The sequence below is a fragment of the Epinephelus fuscoguttatus genome, linkage group LG24 (genome assembly GCF_011397635.1).
Source record: "Epinephelus fuscoguttatus linkage group LG24, E.fuscoguttatus.final_Chr_v1".
Classification (NCBI taxonomy): domain Eukaryota; kingdom Metazoa; phylum Chordata; class Actinopteri; order Perciformes; family Serranidae; genus Epinephelus; species Epinephelus fuscoguttatus.
The window spans coordinates 15,879,198-15,901,830 of record NC_064775.1 but is presented as its reverse complement, the minus strand read 5'-3'; the positions used below and the strand labels follow the sequence as shown (position 1 = coordinate 15,901,830).

The 22,633-nt window shown below is 41.0% G+C and overlaps 1 protein-coding gene across 1 annotated transcript; it reads left to right on the top strand.

Annotated features, from left to right (window-relative positions):
- The first annotated feature begins 875 nt into the window (after window positions 1-875).
- On the top strand, window positions 876-21,076 carry LOC125885230 (vascular endothelial growth factor C-like). The gene is made up of 9 exons (XM_049570780.1): window positions 876-1,172; window positions 1,490-2,446; window positions 9,368-9,611; window positions 9,926-10,116; window positions 10,598-10,728; window positions 10,828-10,931; window positions 13,565-13,699; window positions 14,139-14,340; window positions 18,921-21,076. Exons 2-9 carry the CDS (start codon window positions 2,345-2,347, stop codon window positions 19,030-19,032), a joined length of 1,221 nt encoding a protein of 406 aa, XP_049426737.1. The 5' UTR covers window positions 876-1,172; window positions 1,490-2,344; the 3' UTR covers window positions 19,033-21,076.
- The last annotated feature ends 1,557 nt before the right edge of the window (window positions 21,077-22,633 follow it).

The following is a 22,633-nucleotide window of genomic DNA, read 5'->3' as shown; positions in this document are numbered from 1 at the left end:
TTTACCCCCTAAGGAAACAGTTAATCCTTTACTCTTAGACAAATGCCTTCTCACATGTACTCAGAGTTCATTTTCAAGCGGCAGGTGATTTATTTTCTCTTCTTAAACATGAAAATGAAATGTCAAAAATATCAGAGAGCCTCTTGGTTTCTTGGTTTCCTTAAACATCCATAGAACAGGATCAATCCTGGCATTACCATCTGATAAGCTTCCCTCTCTTTCATCTGTAATGCTACGCTCTGAGCTCACATGATGAAATGGAGAAAGCAATGACTGGAATGTGGAATACGGTTGCACGGATTTCAACACATAAAGCGTACTGCAAGCAGACACTTGCCACCGTGTGTGTGTGTATGTGTGTGTATGTGCGGGGGTGTGCGTCTTTAATCCTTGAAAAGGCTGGTGGTGACTGGTCGCAAAAATCGGATGTTTTCTCATTCCCAGACACACCTCTTTCTCCTTCCTCGTCGTCGTCGGCCTCCTGTCTGCTCTACTACTTCTTCCTTTCCCGTCAGTCTGTGTCCATCTTCCCCATAATTTATATGACAGTTGTCTGTAACTGCTTTGCCCTGAGACAGGGGGGGAAAAGATATAATTTAGACAAAGCTCCTGCTGCTATTCACCTTTTCTTGCCCTCCCCTTTTCATCCTCATCCTTCATGACACACAGACACACAGCCCACAGCCTTAGGGCAGTAGAGTTAAGGAGGTATTTAAAGTTTGTCATTTTTAGGACCTTGAACGGCAAACTAGAAGGAGAAAGAACAAGAAAAGAGGTGAGAGGGGGAGGGAGGGAGACAGCGTGAAGGAGCAAAGGCAGGAAAGGTGTTTGGAGCTGCAGGTGTGGGGCCAATTTCGGGGTTTTATTTCTCACACACACAGACCAGTCTCGACGTTGGTGCTTGCTGAGCTGAGGAGAAACTCGCAGGAGCTGGCGACAGCTGACATGAAGCAGAAACAGCAGAGAGGGAGAGACAGCGAAGGTATTAGCAGCTCATAAAAAGGCACTTAGAGCTGCAGTTAAGCAACTCACATATTCATCACCAGTGGCTGCTACTGAACTCACACATTTTTTAAGTCTCGGCGGCAGCTGCTGCCATTATGAGGAATTACAAAGGCGGAAAGACGTCAAGATAACAAATCTGTGATAAAGGGTGAAGCGATAAGGAGCATGTGAGTGTAATTTGATTTTATAACCTCTGTTTGCCTTGAATGAATGTCTTTCTGAGAAGTTACAAGGAGCAGAAATAACCTCTCCAGTGAATTTAGATCACATAAAAGGAGGATGATGGCATGTGTTAAAAGGAAGCGTGTCAGTGCCACGGCGCTGCCTGCTTCTGCAGACACTATGTAGCCTGCAATTTCTGGGGGGGAAAAAAAAGAAGTGTGCCAGTATAATCAGTTATAACGCACGAATCTCTCAAATCCTTCACCCCGCCCACAAGATACAATCCTTCCATTCTTGTATTTTTTCTCATTCACTCCACCAGGACGTCTGTGAGCAGGACACACTCTGTTTGGACAGGAACTTAATACCAAAAGCTGGACACTTTTTAAAACCTTTTTCTCATTTGGAAACAGGATTTGGAATAAGCTCTCCCCTCGTTTTTTCTCTCTGTCTCCCTTTGATGCTTTTCCAAGGATCAGGCAGCCTGACAGAAAAAGTTGTGACAGATTTAGAAAGCTGCAAAAAAAAAAAAAAAAAAAAAAAGTCCAGAGAGAGACAGACAGAGCTTTGCCCCGGAGGTTCATGAGGAAGAAACGGGAGACAGATAAAGAGGCAGGGATAATCTGAGAGAGGGAGGGAAGAGCACAGCTGTTGTGTGAAGGGAAAATATAGATAAAGAAAGCGAGGAGGTGCAAAAGTGTGACGAGGACGACCAAGGCTGGAAAGACGGAGAGAGAGTCAGCGGATAAAAGAGTCAGATTGTGGGATAATTCAAGTTGAAGGTCAAGAAAAACTGAGGAGATAAAGGGCAAACAGACACCTGACATCAACAGAATGGAGACGCAGCAGGACAAGAGGGAAGACTTCCTCTGATGTGAAAGAAAAGGATAAAGGAGCTGTGTTCGACAGGCCGAAGAAAAGATCTCCTCATCATGTTTTATTCAGCTGGTTTCCCAAATTCAAACAACCTGCGCCGGAAGAGCAACTTCGTCCCAGGATAGAATGAAACACGGAGCAAAGAGATACCTGCCGAGTCTGTGATACCCTCCTGCTCCTCCTTTTCCTCCTCTCCTCCTTCCTTCCTTTCACTTTACACCCAGTTTTAAATCAACTTCCTCCTCCTCTGCCCTGATATCTCCTCTCCTCCTCTCTCCTCTCTCCTCTCCATCTCCTCACTATGTGGATACCAGCTTTGCTCCTATGGATTCTTAATATCAGCAGTTTGTGCTCAGGACAAGACTATACGGACTATTACCAACCTGGAGACATGGGCACTGAGGTGAGACATCTAATATATCAGCCATCTATAAAAACTCATTTGTTTCGCCAAATTCTACAGCTTGTAAATGTCTACAACAGAAAAATAACAGATGCAGACGCTGCTATACATAAAATCATTTGAATCACACACTATGGCCTTCACAGTCACCACATTAAGATTCTGGAGCAGCATGTTACACAGTACACTCTCCACCATCATTCAAACACCAGATGAGACAATACCTCTTACATTAAGCTCTGTTTATTCAGGAAGTCTCATTAAGATTAAGAGCTCTTTTACAAGAGAGACCTGACAAACAAAGCCTGTATATAAAACATCACAACAAGACAGTTCAGTCACACAGTAATCCATCTTGTGATTTAATGGTAGTGGCAGCAGCATGAGCAGACAGGATATCTATAATCCAGTACACAGAGGATTGTATGTTGTTTTTTCTAATTTGTTCTGGTACAAGAATCCAATTTGGACCTTTTGAGCGAGGTGTGGAACAAGAGTTTTTAAATTTTTGTGTGAATATGCAGTAGCATGTATTTTGTCAGACTCAAGGAGCTGTAATTTAGTATGTCACTTCCTGAAAGCCTCCATGCCTGTTGGAGACGTGTAACCATGGTAACCCGTGCCAACCTCAGCTCTGCAAGCCATTTAAAATTAATCTTTAAAATATATTACCAAGGTGAAATCCTACACTGTGTTTCCACAAGGAGCGAAACATCAACAGGCTACAATTAATTTTCAACGGATGCTAGTGACATGAAGCTACAAATTGACACCTGACACCTGACATTGCCCACAGGTGTGATGCGCTACAATCACGGTGAATTGTCGACCAATCATATGTTTTTGTCTCTAGTTGTGGTGCTTCACCTACCCAAGTGAAATCTGATGCTGTGTTTGCAACTAGGAGAGAATCAGCAACAGGCTACAAGTCATTTCCAATGGAAGCTAGTGACATGAAGCTACAAACTGACACTTGATGTTGCCGACGGGTCTGACACGCTCAGTTACAGTGAATTATCAAACAATCATTTATTTTTGTCTCTAGCTGTGGTGCTGGTCTACTGAGCTGAGTTAGCTGATGCTATGCTAGCTTTCTGTGCAGTGCTTTGCAGGTGGAGATGACAGGGCCGTAAAATGTGATGTCAAAATTGGGCTCACAAAGCTGTCATGATCAGTGTCAATTGTCTGTTATGAATTTACTCGCCTAATGTTTGCATACTGTAATATTCCACCGGAAATACTATGCTAGCTACATACTGTTGGTTTCATACCAAGGTTTCAGACTTACTAAAAAACCTTAAATAGTGTTTTAGCATACTATATAGCATGTTAGTAAAGAATTTCAAACACAGGCTTAGTCTTTTTGGAGTTTAGAACAAGCTTTGAATTGATTACAAAATGATGTAAAGACAAAAGCAGCCTGTAATCTGTTTTGCGGTAGAGCTGATGGCATACAAGGTGGTATCATCAGCATAAAAACGGACATTGAAATGTAGGTTTCAAAAAAGATCCTTGTGTAATCACTGTGAACGGACATCTGCATATGAAGGCAGAATCTGTTGGTAACAAGACTGGGACAAGATTTTGGTATCCAAAGCATTCTAGTTTCCATTTGTATTATGGAGTGTTGACCAATCATGTTTTAGCAGCAGATGAAGAGTTCATGTGCAGAGCAAATGAGGTGGAATGCATTGGCTGAAATTAAATCTCGAAACCCATCAGCTATTGTCTGACAACAATTTAGCTTTATATAAGCTTGTTTTTTTATTCATCTGCATTCATATGCAGATATCAGTTTATAGAGATCTAGCTGAAAATGATCAGCACACGGAACAAAGTCTTGGCCTGGAAATCAGCTGGCTACACCACAACCCCAAAATATTGGCTGATGCTACCAGAGGCTTATCATGGTTCGACCAAGCCCCAAGGATGTGTCCTGGACTATGGAGCCATTGTGACATAGCGACTAAAGTGTGTAATTATGATTTCCAGGTCCATCACGTGATGCCATTGGGCCAAAAAGACTTACAATAGGAGTGTCTGTAGATCAGTGGGAAAAAAAATTGAGTGTCACAGCCCCCACAAAACGACTTGTTTGACTATCAAGATTTAATACATTTGGTCTGGTAGTATTTTGAAAGTCTGGAAGAGCTGCAGGATTAAATCATTTTATCCCAATTCAGTTTAGCTAAAGGCTAAACTGGAAGTTAGCTACTCGATTGGCAAAGTCTCTAGCGTACTTGCTCTATGGGCCCAACAAAGTAGAAGACTCAGAGAGGTGAATTTATTTTGGCTTTATGCACCGCTAAGCACCTTTCATAGGAACACTGTATCCAGTTCTCTTTATAAATGCATGTGTCAGACTAATCGCTAATGGGCTCCGAGACTATCCTTGTGGAACACTTTAAATCAACCATGTGGAAACTAATATTAAACTACTGGCCACAGCAGTCCACACCAGACAGATATAATTTAAACCAGGTGTAAGAATAATTCAAACCAATGCAGAGCAGCTCATTTAGCAAAACATAATGATCAACAGTATCAAGAGCCTCAGATGGATCTATGAGGCCTGCAGCACACTGTTGTTTTTTACCAAGAGAGTTAATAATGTCATCCACAACACCAGCTGCAGCAATGATTGTACTATGAGCCGGTCTAAAGCCTTACTGCTGCGGCGGAGTGATAATATTTTCATTCAGAGAGGTATGCAGTGTGATACTAAGAGTTCAGACAGACAGGACAGCTTAGATAAGGTCACAAGTGTAACCATCTCTGTGTAATGGGTTCATCCTATCATCTCTTGCACGATTTGTGTCGTTTTTTATTTTTAAATTTACATTAAAATTTTAATAAAATTACCTGGTAAAACACTCCCAGTAGTAGTAATTATCCAAAGGCTGAAATGCAATCAATTAAAGGGAGTTTTTCATTTCAGCCCCAGCTCCTAAAATCAGTTCCTCACATGAAATTATGACACACAGATTTTGTTACATAATGCCAGCTCCATGTGTAAAGTTACAGCTTGTTTCTGTGACGTCGTTCCAAGCATTGCCAGGATAAACATCTTTTGGTTTCAGCTGTCTTTACTGTAAATGCTGTTTACGATCCAACCAGGAAACTCTGAGGTTCTTCTGTGGAAGTGTCTCTGAGGTTGAGCTGAAAGCTTTCTTCTTGTTAAAAACGTTGTTGATCCTCTTGGAACTGAATGAATGAATGAATGACATACTCTGATGGGATAAGCCAGTCATCACATGTAAAACAGATTAAATAAAATAGTGTGTTTGTCCATTAGCTTCAGACATAACATGTTTAAACTGATGGAAAGAGTTAGGGGTTAAAGCATGGGTGTGTGCATGTGCGTGTGTCTGTGTGCCAGCAGTATCTAATGCTGGAGCCTAGAGCACTGGTCATTGGTCCATCATGACTTCATGGTCCCACAGCGATGACCTCATGTCATGTGATCACTTAACAACTCAGTGGAGAGTGAGAGGAAGAGCAAAAGACCATGACAGAAAGAAGAGCAGTCAGTTCTCTAAGTCAAAGTTACAACTGTCCATCAACATTATCTAGAGATTGTGTCTCTGCACTGCCAACAGTCATGTCTGACAGTCTTATGGAGGCTCCAGTAGTGAAGTGGCTGAGCTCAAATATTAAAATCTGTCCAATAATAGTTACATGTGTAAATCCACAATTGTAGCCTCTGCTTTACTCTAAAAGTAATTTAGGACATTTCCATCAGCCTCAGCAGCAAATGTTAGCATGCTGAAATGCTAAACAGAGACAGTGAACATGTTAAACATTACACCTGCTAAACATCAGCATGACTGTCACTGAACATGCTGATGTTAGCTTTTAGCTTAAAGCACTGCTTCACAGCCTCACAGAGCATGGCTGTTAGAGGTGGGACCAAGTTACTGTTTTGCAAGTCACAAGTAAGTCTCAAGTCTTTGCACTTCAGTCACATCCCAAGTCCTAAACTTTGAGTTTCGAGTCCAAAATAAGTCTATGCGCTTAAAACCAAATGTAATTCCATTTTAACAACAATGTAAAAAAAAATATATTAAACTAAAACAAATTAGGAATCCTTTTCAAAATTTATATTTTTTAAACAGGTCCAAGTGAACTTAAATGAAAGGAAATAAATTAATTCATGGCACACATTTTAAATGAAATACTTTTAATCTTCAGGCTTGGGGGAAGATATTAAGTATTTTTATGTTAAAACACTCAAATCAAAGTGGAGTCACAAGTCTGCAGGTGCATTTCCATCCAACTCTTTTTAAGCACATATCAATTTAGGCATCAACTGATTGCCAACACTGACAAATTAAAAAAAAAAAAAAAAAAAAAAAAAACAGTGATAAGGCACGTTATAGAAGCTACCGTAATTCTCACAGATATAAATACAGGTGTGCCTTGAGATTTTGGCTTGCTGCTTGGTGTGCCTTGGGCATGAACAGTTTGAAAACCACTGGTATAGGCCACTGCAAGCTCTCTTAATCTTTTTTCTCGATGGCTCCGAACATGCTTGTGCACTTGGGCTCTTACCAAAACTCAACTAGTATTAGTCATTCAAACTCTTTTTTTGCATTGTCCGGTGTGCTCTCTGTTATTATACATCCATTGCTGCTCTTATCGATGAATCAACTCCCCAATATTCACATAACAGTAGTGGATGGAAAAGAGCAAAAATTCATATTTTCTTTCGCCAATGTTCTGAAAGTTCAGTTAAAATTTGCACTACATTTGGATGGAAAACCAACTTTTGGTGCTGAAGTCCACGTTGACTTGCAAGTCTTTTCAAATTTTGTCAAGTTGAGCCCAAAGTCATCAAATTTGTGACTTGAGGCTGACTCAAGTCCAAGTCACGTGACTCTATTCCACACACCTCTAACAGCTACTGCTTCTCAGTCTCTCAGTATTCTATATGATCTTGTTTCAATACAATTCTTGTTTTGGAAGCATTTTAAGAGTAGATAGCTAATTTCATATTCACAGGTCACACATATGTCGAGACACAGGCCTCTGAGATGGCTAGAAAGACACATGAAAGGAGGGAGAGGCAGACAGACAGAAAGAGATAAATGGAAAGATAACAACAGAGATCTGGTTTCTGTTCGGTAACACCAGCCGCACCAGCCTGCTCCTTCTCAGCGTGAGAAACTAAACAACCACACTCGCTCCCCAGAGGAAGAATTAATATGTGATACTCAAACACCCGACTCCAAGCTGACATTCAGTCCCCACAGATGACATAGCAGCCACTCTGATACACAATTAACCTTTTATCTTTTCTCTGTGTCTCTACGGAGTGGAGCAGAGTCATCTATCGTGACGGCAGAAAAATCATTATGGGGATGACTCACAGCGGGAATGGTTTACAGAGCTACTGTAAACTGAGATTTCCTGCATAGACCTGGTCCACCACATAAAGCTCTCTCTGTACAATAATAATAATAATAATAATAATGAGGGTGTTGGCTGAGCTGTTTGGTTTGTTTATGCAGGCCTAATGCTGCATTTAAGGACTCCTCAGAAGCTCTTACGTTTGAGACTCGAAGGTGGTGGTTTAACTTGTAATGGAGGGCACATTAAGGAAGGGTACCAGGAAAACCCAAAAATTGATAAAGCAACCAAAAGAACTTACAGTCCTCTTCAGTTACTGAACCCCATTTTAAACTGGGTCAGACTACAGCGTCTTGCTCAAGAGCGCTGCAGCAGTCGAGCAGGTATCCTCCAATTTTATCCCATTGCCTTAAAGTGAACCACAAAAAAAGAGCAAGAACAGCAATACTAACGCACAAAGAAAACGCAGAGTTTGCAGCTTCTTTTTGGTGCTCAAAGGCAAGGATGTGCGTGTAGGTGAGGAGAGGACACATAATAACTAACAGTAGCCAACAGCAACATGTTACAACACATTGGTAGCTGAGGTATTCACTGTTTATCCAACTCAAACCAGCAAAGCTGACACAGTAAATTCTACAATATGTAATAGTTTTCCTTAACACTCGCAACAAATGACTCGATTCTAACATTTTAAAATATAAAAAGTGAAGCAATTTTAATGTTTATTATATTCAATGGGACATGGGCCTCAATTTTGTGACATAAGAGCCAAATGCCTTTTTTTGCCTGCATTTATTGTCTCCTTAAAGAAACAGTTCAGTTTTTTGGAAGTGGGGTTGTATGAGGTACTTACCCATAGTCAGTGTATTACCTACAGTAGATGGTGGTCGGTACGCCTACAGTTTGGAGAAGCAGGCAGGGGTAAAGGCACAGAAGCCAAGCAATGTACTGCTGTGAATGGGGGCCACAGCAAAACGTATTTTAGCCACCTAAAACAATCATCAGACAGCATTTTCCAACAGGGAACTGAAGCCGTTACCTCACTCTCTTCAAAGCAAGACTCCATTGAGAAAAACAATGACTTATCATCGCTGAAAACAGGAGCTGCTGGACGACTGCTGCTTCGATCAGTTAGTTTGTTGTTGTTGTTGTGTGATTATGGCATATGAAGTGGTTAGTTCGGATTCGCCAAAGTCACATAATAACAAAACGAACTCACAGATCGAGGCAGTGGTAGACCAACAACTTCTGTGTTCAGCAAGGTAAAATTACTGTTTTTGTAAATGGAGTCTGGTGATTTTGACGAGAAAATAGATGTGGAACTGAAACCATTAATGGCTTCCCTGTCGTAAAGGGCTGTCTGATGGAAAGGCAGAAAGGTAAAGTGGTGAACATACTCTAAATATAGCGTACACTTTATCTATTATAGATGCTTTAACCCTTGTTTCCCCCCTCTTAGCGATGTTGTTGACAAATAAGAAGCTTTCTGGCAACTCACGAAGAACTCAAACTGAGGATATACTGTGTTATTAAAGCCACATTGATCTGTTACGACACTTTCCTATCTTCCAGGCTCCTGTGTTGTCAGATGACCAGCCCAGTTTGGAGTCAGTGACGAGTGTGGATCAGCTGTTACAGCTTCTGTACCCCGAATACAATTTGCTTCAGCACTGCCTGAGGAGGAAAACATGGCAAGCCTCCTCTGCCCCCTCTTTTTCCACCTCCTCAGCGAGCCCTTTGGTCCACTCTGACAATGAGGATCTGTGGGGTCAGCCAAGGGAGGAGGCGCTTTTCAAAGTGGACGGGACTCTGGGAGGTAAACGCTTAGATACTTACTACAAAATACAGGCCAGTAAATTAGTTGTGATTGCCTGAAATATTAAGACTTTTTAATGATCTCTTTATTGGGTCAGTCTTCAACACTTGTTAGAAAGCTAGACAGATTTAACTGCACCGGAGACAGACAAAAGTAGGTGGTACACGTTGGAAAGAACACTGGAAAATAAAAATCAGACACATTATTAGTTGATGATTTCCTGCCGTCACCTCAGAACCTCTAATAACAGATACATTAAGACCGCAAAGCTCTCTTGTATTCAGATTCAGTTACTCAATCACATGTGTTTTCAGTCATCTTAGAGGAGATCCAGCGGACCTCATGCCAGCCCAGAGAGGTGTGTGTTGAGGTCGCCAAGGAATACCCAGAATCCACCAGTCAATTCTACCTCCCTCGCTGTGTGGCGCTGCATCGGTGCGGCGGCTGCTGCACCAACGAGGCCTTTTACTGCACCAACACAAGTCACGCGCTTGTCAACAAGACAGTAAGTGGTGCAGCTGGATCCTTTCCTGTCTCTGAGCTGTTTATTTGAAAGTCAGACACTTTTTAGCACTCTAATTATTTAACACTCACTCACATTACAAGATCGTGTTGGTATTTTGTGTTCTCACACCTCAAACCGCTTCAGGAAAGAGGACAGAAACCAATCTACTGAGCTGTATTACGAGCTCATGTGTATCACAACCCGCCCTACTGCAGTGGGACAGCCTTTGGCTACAACTGGACACCAAGTCAATACAATACAGTCACGCACAGTTGCTCAATCTTGGAATCATTACGTCAACCTCTACACATCAGCCGTAACACTAAATCATAACCATAATGCTGCAACGAAAGCAGCAGAAGAAAAGACGAGGAAAATTAAATTTCTTCCACAAGCTACAGTTTTGTTCACACACACACACACACACACACACACACACACACACATACATAATTCTAACCTCAATCTGTCCTCCTGCCAGTTGATGGAACTCTCCCCGCCCAGGATGGATCGTACCGTTGTCATGGTAACCTTTGTCAACCACACCTCGTGTGAATGCCTTTCCAAGCGGCCGCTCCACTCCATCATAAGACGAGCTGCGACAGATCACCTGTGAGTGAGAGCAAGGAGTGATGTGTGTGTGTGTGTTTACAAACATATCTGAATCATTTGTCCTGTATCCATGCATTTATATCATGTGCGTCTGTACAGGTGTTCCCCACCTGAACTTCCCTGTGCCTCCGGGGCATTATGGGATCCAGTGAACTGTGTGTGTGTCTCTACAGAGGCCATAAACTACTCTGAGAGAGAGACAGGTAAGTGTGCATGAGTCATGCTGGTCAAATTATTCAGTTAAAGGAATACTTTACTCATGAAAGGATCATTTGGATATCCATTACTCATCCTGTGTTACACTGAATTCATTGAGAAAACTTTGTTTTTCCTGTGGAGAATCCAAAAAAGGCAAATATTAATCATGAATTGAAGTCATAGAAGTCAAAACATTTGTTTACAAACTCTCACACAACTCGTGCACTGTAATCCAAGTCTCATTTATCCAGTCGTCTGCTCAGTACTTCTCAAAGAAAGTCCCAAATCTGAGAAAATTCATGAAGTCATGGGAAGCCACATTTATGTCAGGGAGTGCACATGTGTTTGAACTCTGCTCGTGCATTCCAGTGAGCAGAGTTCAAATGCACGCACTTCCCCAGGCATACTACTTCCGTTTGTGGGATGCGGAAATGTTTTAACTAGGAGGTTTTCGCAAAAATGCATGTGTTTGTAAAGTGCTGAGCATTAGACTGGATAAATGAGACTTGGATTATGTGACACCAGCTGTGTGAGAATTTAATGTTTTGATACAGTTTTGCTGCTGTTAAAAAATGGACCCCTATGACCTCAATTCATCAAGAAGTTTCTCCATTTTTAGTATTTTTTAGATTCTTTGTTCACCGTAGAGGTGTGCAAGAAAAACCAAGTTTTCTTCATGAATTCAATATAACACATGATGAGTGATTGATATACAAATGGTCATTTTGTGGGTGAAGTAATCCTTTAAGATGACCCTTGAGACTTTAAGATAAATAGTTTAACAAATGGATCTCAAATTTTTGCTTGTTTTCTGTGAAATACTGAACACTTGCAGCTCATCGGGGCTCTCATATCCACCAAATAAGTCTTGAAGAGAAACTGCTGCATTTTAAAGGAGGTCACAAGCCAAAAAGGTTGTGAACCGCTGTTGTAGGATCCAGCAGAAAATCAGTCAGGCTGGCTCTATTTTGGGTTCTTATCCAATACTTAAAGGGTACTTTGCCGATTTTCAACCAGCTCTGTGTCAAAACAAAGTAGGTAGTCCTCCATCTAACCAGTGCCGAGATATCCCTGCTCGCCCCCCAACAAAATTCCAAATGGAGTTTTGTAGGCTCTTGGGCTATTGCTCGAACTACAGTCTCTGCTTTTCACATTTTCATGTTGCCCGCCACCCATGCCGCCACCACTGGAACAAAGAGTAAACTCAAACTCAGACCAAAATCCATTCTAGGCAAAACCAGACGGTACTCAAATACATATTGAAATTAAGTTACTATATTGCCTATTACTCACCTGCAATGTTTTTAGAAACATATTTAGTGTCATGTTTAGCTGTAATACAGCTAAATGTGAACAAGAAGTGGGCACCATACTGCTTCCTGCACAGTGAAAACAGAGGCTGAAAAAACTCAGATCAAACGGTTAAACTAGGCAGCGCTGATCAAATATAAATCAAGATTCTGTTACTGAGTTGCCGTTTTCTCATCTCAAAAGTTTTCAGAAACATATTTTAGCTCACTGTTAAACTGTAATGCAAGATTGTTTCAAAAGGACTTGTTCCCACTACATCATCCACCAGCAGGAGCGTTTATCAGTACAGTACAGGCACCAAATGTGCTAAGGCCACCACTGCTAGGAGTTGTAGGCTTTCTCCCTCTTGTGCAAAAGCCTCCTTTTTCTCTATTTTCTCTGGTCATGTAGCACTAATTTTAAAAGTATCATTAAAGGGCCATCCTCTCGGTGGTGAAACACGTCTTTAAACAAATAAAGAACAGCCTTTGCACTCATCAAATGCTAGAAAACAGAGTATTTTGGAAGAATTTATAGCAAATGTAATGTAAACCAGGATGTCAGTCTAAATCGAACAGCATGCTGCGTTAAAAAACAGGATTTACCTCATCTGTAAAGTGTTTTAATAGTACAGCAGGTTTAGGACGGGACATCTGACACAAAACAGCAGAGACTTCAACAGCACCAGGTATTTTCACTGATAGAAGTGGAACTCACCTGCTGCAGAGTTTTAGCAGGAGTCTAAAACCTGCACAGTGTAACCTACCCTGCAATGTGAAGTGCACAAATCTTATTAAAGAAACATGCTTTTATTTTAAAAGTGTGTTTTTAAAAAGTAGATATTGTCGACTTGTCTGTAATTAGTGAACAGAGCTCCCAGCTCTGAGTGAGAATGCAAAGTCATTCAAAATGTGGCTAGAACTTAAACGCGCCCCGAGCAGGTTCTGGGATGTGAGCCAAATGATGGTAAAGAAATGTTTTCAAAAACTCCACCACCACTGCCAAAGGATGATGATAAAGATGATGTCTGAGTGGTAAATAAAATGATCCGAAACGACTTCCCCCCGAGGGAATGTTTATTCAACTGTAACCTGAGAAGCGAAAGTGTCTTTGTGGCATGTTACTTGTACAATCATGTAGTGAACTCCAGTGCCTTCCTTCTCTAGCTACTTCTTTTGCTAATAATAAACAAACCGTACTTATCACACTGACTGAAAATAGATACAGATGGGAAAGAGTCTGAATGATTACAGACAGTTGACTGCCATGTATAAGTGGTGTGGCTGCAGACAGACAAGACAAAGATGTACATACAACTAAATACCTTCCTTTACTTTTTCTCTTCCAGAGGGGCTGGACTCAGGCCTGCTGGCTCTCTGTGGACCCAACAGGGTTCTACACGAGTCCACCTGCGAGTGTGTTTGTCGTAATGGACTCACCGAGGACAGCTGCGATCCAGGCTGGAAACTGGACCACAACACCTGTAAGAGAGTTTCAGTTACTGAAAATATTTAACCCTGTACTGTTGTTTGAACGAGAATAAAAACCCCAAAGTGACAAGACGAAGCCCGGGATTTTTTGAAGATGTAAAGACAGAATAGATGAGTATGAGGGGAAACCGGAGAAAACCTGAATGTACTTCTCTACAACAATACAATCTATTTTTCCTGTAGCACCCGATTAATTTACTGTAAACACCTACCTGCTCAGAAGAGTGGCGTCATTCTGAAAGTAACCAGGCAAGACAGAGCCAGACAGGATAAACACAGATAGGGGGAACTTTTGGGAAGTAGGCCTTTATGCAAATATCGAACAAGTCAGAACCTGACTAACTAATACTTAGCTTGACAACACTGACTGATGTGCACAGTGTAATATCTGATAAGGTTTGGTCTTAATTCATGAATTCTTTCCTCTCTCAGGTGAATGCCAGTGTGAAGGTCAAGGTGAGGGGAAGTGGTGCCCAACGGGCCAGCGGTGGGATGAGGAGCTGTGTGGCTGTGTGTGTGCTGCGGAGTGTCCCGGGAACCAGCCCCTGAACCCCGACACCTGCCTGTGTCAGTGCAGAGAGAGTCCGCAGTCGTGTCTGCGGCAGGGCAAGAGGTTTAACCCCAACTCTTGCAGGTAGGTGTACCAGAGGGCCGGGAGTCTGTCCTTGTTGTGGTTTTAAAGCCTAAATTCAAGCAAGTGTCCATCCTGCTAAAGTGTCCTTGAGCATAACACTGAACTTCTCAGCTCTGCAGCAGTGGTGTCCCCAGAAATATTTCATAGGGGTGGCCAGATGGGGCCACTGGAAATAAGCTGGTTGTTTTCTTCTTTAAAAAGACAAAACATACATTTTTATCAGGACCACTTTAGTTAAAGAAAACTATTTCCATGTGCAGCGTTATATTTTGTGGTATGGCTCTGTTCTGGGGCCTCTCTGCCTTTCCTAGGCCTGTGCAGAAAGCCTCTTCCACGCGCCCTACATGGAAGCGCAAGGCGGAGAGAACACACCTCTCCGCCCTTCCACGCGCCTACATGGAAAGCCTTAAGGCAGAGAGAGCACACCTCCCTGCCCTTCCATGTGCAGCAGCAAAGATCCCCGGGAACAGAGCAGAGCAGCATCAATGACAAACAGAAATGACATTGATAAGTCAGACACAGCATGAAAAGGAGGAGCTGGGGTGGAGGGGAGGTGGGTTTCAAAGCAGCTTGCAGAGGAAGCAGTAAGGCCAGCAGCAGTTTATATAGGGCGTCCTGAATGAGATTTGCCAATTGGTTGCATCAACTCCCTTCTATCAGTTGATTGGGCTGTTTGAGATCAGCCATGTAGCTCTGATGTGAACTGAGCTTGAAATCATGTCCTGCCTGAACTAACGCTGTGCTCAAATTTTATTTTGAAGGAGTTTATTGATTGTAAGGAACAAAACAATTACTGGAAACAGGCCTTCTCAAGTTAAGAGGAGACTTGTGGGTACCCATAGATCATTTTCATTCTGACATCTTCAAGTGAGAGTTCAAGGGACCCTTTTAAAAACGGAAATGCCAGGTTTCTCTTTGACAAAATTTAGCCTAAATTTGGAGCATTATTATTTCTAATCTATATTTTTGCATTTATAGAAGCTGGATGTGGCACTGGTTGCGATTTGACATCAGTGATTCTACTTCCCCTTTGTTCAGTCATACTTGGACAGTACATCAGAAAAGGGGGGGAACTTCCTCCCCCGGAATATTTTGAACATTAAACTCTTAATTTCCAGCATTCTGGTGAACTTATAGGCATCAGTTTATGGTGGAAATGTCTTTAATTTTGTCAAAATAAAAGTCTTTTGCTACTTATATGTCTTTAATGGGGGGAAGACAAATGCACATATTCTAAATATTGAAGGAGACATATCCCCTGCATCCCTCCTGAAATATACGCCTATGGATATGCTGCCTGAAAACTTAATTTCAATTGTCAGTGTGGTTTCTAAGCCTGCGTCAAAGAAATTCACTGGTGTTATCACTTCCTCTTTTCCCACTTCCACAGTTGCATAAAATAAAAGTAAAAAATTCATGACCTAATGTAAAGCCACAGTCCATAATCCTTTAGCTCCACTGCATTTGTTCATAATACCAACAGCCTCACTGCATTACATGAAAGCACTGATGGCCAAAGGTGGCAAAGAACACACTCAAACTCCTTATAAAGAGCTCTAAGGGAGCATGAAATATTGTTCGCGGTATGGAGCAGGTGATGTAACATTGGCTTGAGGGCCAAAGAAGGTCCTGATCTCTTGGACAGTGATGACTTTGATCAGTACATCCTGTCTGAAAACGTACAACTTGGCAAAAATGACAAAACTGCATTAGCACGACTGATTTAAAGCAGGTTTTACTGGCAAGCTTTCTCACATGATTGTGTGTTTTGATGATCCCTGCTTGTTACCTGGTAAACCAATCTGTGGTCTGTGGTAAGTTTACTCTTTAAAGCTCTAACACAGTGTTTTGGAACTGTAAGGGCATGACAGTTCCCGTGTTACAGTAACTTCAATTTGCTTCCCATTTTTGCTAATTCAAATGCAGCATTTCTGCACATCAGTTCATCATGTTCACCTGAACTGGTGGCTTATACTGGGTAAACTGGTCCTGTCTGCTGCGCTCAGCCTTGTTGGCCCTTGGGGTACCCTCACAAGTCTTCACCCTGGGATCTCTACAAGAGAAAGGGAGTGAGGACACAGTGAGAACCGCAGCTTTGAGAGACAGGCAGTCAGAGGGGGAGAAAGCACGCAAACTCTCAATGGACATGTCATACATTCCAAACTCCAAAAAGAAAAACTTTCTTCCTCCATTTTCTTTAGCTCACATGTTTCTGTATGACCTTTTATGGACACAGGGCGTCCAAAACATTCGACCGCGGTCTCAGCTGCGTGTGTGTGTGCATTGCATGCGTGTCGCGGTTCCCACAGCTAGCATGCGAGAGATCAACCTCCCTCTGACCCAAGAGGCCTGCAGGGAGACAGACAGGGAGACTGGGTGAACTTGATGACAGTGAACAGAGCAGCGATCAGACAGGCGGGCAGGCTCAGTGACAGATGGAGTGAAAGGGAAAAACACACAGGCAGACATGAGCTTTGATATGAGTGATTTGTAATTGTGGCTTTACACATGTGGGAAAGTTCACGGACATACACAGTTTCTTAAACTAACTCATCTTAAAAAGTGTGAAACAAATCAAATCTTAATCAAACTTAAACCTTTAAATGTATATATACACCATTGAACTATAGATTATGCTATTAAACTAATCAAATTTAATCCATCAACAGAATTAACAAACTAAACCATCTTAAGCCACCACACACAACATGAGGTGAACAAACATTTTAACCTGATGAGATGCCATCACACAAACCCAAAAAATAACCTGCACCACAATGAATGAATGAATGAGTGAATGACTATTAATGGATTGATCACTTTCCCTAATAACAGCACATCTCACAAACATATATTTTACCTGTGCAGATCAAATTAATCATTACCAATCAAAAGCACACATACAAGTAGCGTCTCTGCAGTCATCTATGCATTGATGCTCAAACATTTGCCTGGCTTGTCTCTCCCTGCAGGCCACACTTTGCAGACAAAGGAGCTCACCTGCCCAGCTGATCCTTATAATCAAAGCTGGCCTCTCTCTCATCATAATTTGTGTTTGAATTCTTGAGTTATGGCCAAAAACATGTTCTTTAACGCCAGACTGACCTTGACATTTGATCACCAAAATCTGAGTGAGTTTGGAGATATTCCCTTGAGGTGTTCTTGAGATATCGCATTCATGAGAATGGGACAGACAGATGTTCGTAAGTACGTACAGAAGGAAACCCTAATTAATTACCCTCCTAATTAAAACAGGTTCCATCCAGACCCCAAGGAAGCACGCCAGGTGTTGAAGCTAACTTTCACAGTGGCCAAACAGTGGAATTACACCTCCCGAGCCCATCACATGACGCCACTGTGCCTGAAAAGACTTCTTCCCATAGACTCACAATAGCAAGAGCGAGAATAAATCAGTGGACACACCTTTTACGAGCGTCACAACCCCCGCAAAATCCATTTGGTCCGATATTTGGAAAGTCTAGAAGCATCGCACAATTTAATAATTTTATCCCCATTCAGTTTAGCAAAGCGGTAAAACGGAGGTAGTTGACTTGGCCAGTGGAAGCCTGTAATGTGCTTGCTCTATGGGCAGGAACACTTCTTTCTTCTAAGTTTTAATGGGGCTAACCGCTCTATCAAATCACTACTTTGATACTAGTGAGTAGGGGTGGGAATCACCTGAGGTCCTATGATATAATATTGTCACAATACTTAAGTCACAATACAATATTGTGATTTTAAACATGTTGCAATGTGCAGATTATAGCGATGTATTGCAATGTATTACCTTTTTTAATTTCAAATTATATCCCCAAAAGAAAATTAAACATCTGTTTTATTTAATGAGATATTTTTTTCAGTCTGGTTATCGCACTTCAGTCATTTTTATTTCAGCAAAATGTATCTCCTGGAATGACAAGCATTTTAAAGAGCTGGTGCAACCCACAGGCTGTATATAGAGATACAGATATTATAGTCAATGGTGCAACCAAAACCAGCTCTTTAATACAGTAAGGGATGTTAGTATTCAAGTATGCAGAATACTTTTACTTTTTTCCCATCATTCTTTTCACTGTTTTCGCAAATTTTTTTAAGTTTGATACAACATCTGGTCACAGAAGGTGGTGCACACAAGACAATACACCTACTGTGATTCTGAAGATGAGAGTTCCCAGAGTTTGGCCATATTCTTCCCTCTCTGGAGATATACTCCCTCTTTTTCTCACGCACAGAATCGTTTGATGCACACAAAAAAGCAAAACTTGGATCAGTGGTTTATCCAAAGAGGATGTGAAGATCTGAATAGTTGACAGTATTTTTTGCCAAGCGAGTATAATCTCCCCTGTGTCTCCTTTTTTATTTCTTCTCATCTCAACCTCACCCTTTCTTTCCCTCCACCCTTCTCTCAATAATCTTTCTTTCACTCCCCCTTTTAATCTTCCTTTTATGCTCACTTTTTCCTCTCGCTGCTTTTTCTCTCTAATTTTCTGCATTTTTTTTCCTACTTCCCATCCTTCTCTTGATCTTGTTTTTTCTGGCTTTCCCTTCCCATCTCCTTCCTTCTTCGTCCTTCTGTCCAGCTGTTACAGGTTGCCTTGCAGAAAGCCAAGACGTGTGTGCCAGGCTGGTTTTTACTACAGCCACCAAGTCTGCCAGTGCATCCCCAACTACATGAGACCTGAGTGGAATTAACCAAACACAGGCAGACAGAGGAGAAAGACTGCAGGTGTTACCCTTCAACACAAGGCGAACAAACCTTTTGGGCCTGAAAACAAAGGGCAATAAGGAGGAAGTGCCTCTTGACAGGAAGCTGGACCCAACATTTGCATGTACTGGATTACAACAGCAGCACTTGGAGGACGACGGGAGTGATTCCCAGTCAGACAATAAGGCCAAAGAGCCATCAGTAAAACTCATAAGAGTGGAGTAATGTCAGCCAAAGAGAAAATGAAGAGATATTTGACTCTGTGGTACCCTATCAACACCAATCACAGCTGCCTGAAAGCATGACAGCAAGTGCAGGATGGACCAATCAGACTCTGAGCCAGCGCTTTTCACCGCTGCAACGTGTTCGAGCAAGATATTCAACCACGGACCTGCTGCAGAGACACCACTCATGACTGTGTGAAATGGAAAGAGTGATAAAATAATAACATACCAAATTCCAGACATGCTTTTTTTAGATTAAATACCTGTAGGCACTTTGGCAGGCTTCAGACATGAGATGTTTAAGGGGTTGAAGGATTTATTTTGCAGGAATCATGTAATGTGATGTTGCCAGGCCTTATATTCCCTCTTGTGGCAGAGATGGAAATAATGAGCGTGTGTTTTGGTGGCACTAGCTTTAGATTGTAGCGTCTATACTGAAAGGGACAGAGTGAGGCTCTTGTAACAGATAAAAATGTCTTTTTACATAAAAGTCTTAACTGGTGCCGTCAGCCTTCGCATTCCTTCCAAAAGAGAAAGGGTTTAATGCCAGATCCTGTTTAATTAAACGCAACTTCAAACACTCCCAAACAGCTATTATATCCTCCAGTTTCTACTTGCCTCTACTCTAGCGCTGCTCTTTGAAGATTTCACTCATACGAGGTTGAATCCATCATAGTTGATGGTAACACTTGGGTACAGCTCTGGATCTTCTAGTAATTTAATTCTACACACTCTAACTAATATTATTTGTAAATATTTAAATCTTTTTTTTCATATTTAAAACTGATATTTTGAAGACGGAATCATGTAGTTGTAAAATACTGTATTTAAGTGATATAACTATTTCATGTCTTTGTACTGCAGCAGTTTGAATCATTATGGAGAATTTGATTTGTTTTTAATTGTCAATTTTGCCTGCACTGCAAATTTAATTTTAACAGTTCTTTTGGGCTATAGGCTACAGCTTTAAAATAAAAAAAATAAATAAAAAAAATTAAAAAAACAACAACAACATGGGCTCAAAAAGACATTTAATGTTAGGATGAAGATACACTGCAGTGTAAAATGACTAGTGTTTGTGCTATATGTAGAGAATAACAAATTCTTGACCATGCTACTATTAAATATTTAAAGGAGTTAATTTGAAGTACTGATTAAAAGCCTTGCCAGACTGATGGTTTGTGTCCCTGTTTTGTTAGTGTTAAATATTATATATTAATAGGGTATACAGGCAGCTACAACCTCTGGAAAACAGGCTGCAAAAAGCATCTGCTGTATGTTATAGTCAAAACATTCAAAATTTTAGCCACAAACTAAACTCATACAACAATAATTAAATTGTACGCCATAGTTTCATTTAAAGCAACACTATAACTTTTGCTGACCATGGCTACACATTAATTATGAGATTAATGCTATGCTACTGTTTCCAGAACTACTGTTTAGCCTACACATTCTCACTCCAGCCTCGTCACATATCGCTGCTTGGTTGTGAACGTTCCTCGTCTACGTAACGTGCAACGTTGCCTGGGTGCTTCTGTTGTTGACATTCTGGAACACAGTGTCAATGTCAGCCTGTTGCATACATTGGGTCTTTTCAAAATACACTTCCATTTTCAAAGGAAATGTATAGTTTGCATACAGTCTCTTTCAAAATAAATGTAGTACAACACAGTGATTTGACAGTTTTTTCATTCAACAACAAAAGCACATGGTTAGGTCTGGAAAAAAACAACAGGGTTTGGCTTCACATTCATACGGTGAGCAAACATCAGCCTACCCAGTTGGTAAAGTGTGCTTCCATACAGGCAAACATAAGCTACCATGTGTTACGGTCATACCAAAAATACAAAAAAAAAAAAAAAAAGAAAAAAAAAAAAAGAAAAAAAAAAGAAAAGTACAATTACAGAAGAGCCAAAACATCCATAAACTGACTCAGTAATGTCAGTTACACAGCAATATTTAATGTTATCTAAACTTTGCTAATATTAGCTCCCATATCTTAAGGTGCAAACATTAACTCCCATATCTTAAACTTGCTAACCTTAGCTCCTATATCTAAAATTCATTAACATTAGCTCCCACATCTTAAAGCTGCTAACATTAGCCACCATATATAAAAGTTTCAAACATTAGCTCTCACATCTTAAAGCTGCTAACATTAGCTCCCATAAGTTGCAAGCATCAACTCTCCTATCTAAAATTTACAGACATTAGTTCCCATATCTAAAATTTGCAAACATTAACTCCCAAATCTTAAAGTTGCAAACATTGGCCACCATATCTAAAAGTTGCTAACATTAACTCTGAAATTTGCTAGAATTAGCTCACACATCTTAGAGTTGGTAACATTAACTCCCATATCGAAAAGTTGCAAACATAAATGGCCATACCTTATATTTGATAAAATTACCCCCCGCCCCCCCAATATCTAAAGTTTGCTAGCATTTGCATTAGCCACTATATGTTCAATTAACTAACATTAACTACATTATCCTTGGTTTCTTGTTTGCTAACATTAGCCCCTATAACCTTGTTAATAGACCAGCTAAGGCTGAATGAATTGAGAAATGATACATTTATGGCCCATAAATTCCACTTCTCATTTATAAAAGGAAGAACATTTTATTTTACTTTAAAAGTTGCAGTCTCACTTTAAATGTTCAGTCGTATTTGCTGTACTTTCTTTAATGAGTAAAGTATAGTACTTAAAATATTAGTGTGGCCCATTCTTTACCTACAACTGTGCAGAAATATGGGTTGAAACAGAATGAATCATTATTGAATGAAGCTTCAGCACTTCAAACTATTCAATACAGTCTTAAATACAATTATAGTTTAAAATGTGTCGCTGCACCTATTGCATGTTAACTCTGGCAAGTAGAGGATAAGAAATGCATTTTGGCCATGTTTCAAACAACGAACCAATGAAAAGTCCCTCCAGCTCTTACGTGGACACACAGAAACACAAAGACACACACCTGTGGATGGGAACTTGACTCTTCCTGTGGTCTCCTGTTTCTTCCTCTCCCTCTTCTCCGGCAGTCTCTCTCTCTTCCTCTGTCTTCGTCTACCACAATAAACAATATTGACTCAAATGGAAAACAAAGAGATCGCCTTTCTGTCTGGCCCTTGTGACCGTCTGCCTGCCGAACTGCCTCATCACTCGACTGTCTGATCTGTCTGCATCACTGGCTCATTACAGTGCATGATTACAGTGATTAATGACTGAGCGGTTATTGCAGTCATCAGCAACAGGAATCCTCAGCTACCTGACACGTAATTAATCTCGGACTGTTTTAGTACAACGCGTGTGAACATCAACAACTGTGCCAAATTAAGAAATAATACAACTGACTGAGTC

What these genes read in the sequence shown, in the direction of transcription:
- LOC125885230 (XM_049570780.1), top strand. Translation starts at nt 2,345, where the DNA reads ATGTGGATACCAGCTTTGCTCCTATGGATTCTTAATATCAGCAGTTTG. An exon ending in ACGCGCTTGTCAACAAGACA is followed by an intron (nt 10,117 to 10,597) that starts GTAAGTGGTGCA and finishes TCCTCCTGCCAG; the next exon opens with TTGATGGAACTCTCCCCGCC. An exon ending in CTACTCTGAGAGAGAGACAG is followed by an intron (nt 10,932 to 13,564) that starts GTAAGTGTGCAT and finishes TTTCTCTTCCAG; the next exon opens with AGGGGCTGGACTCAGGCCTG.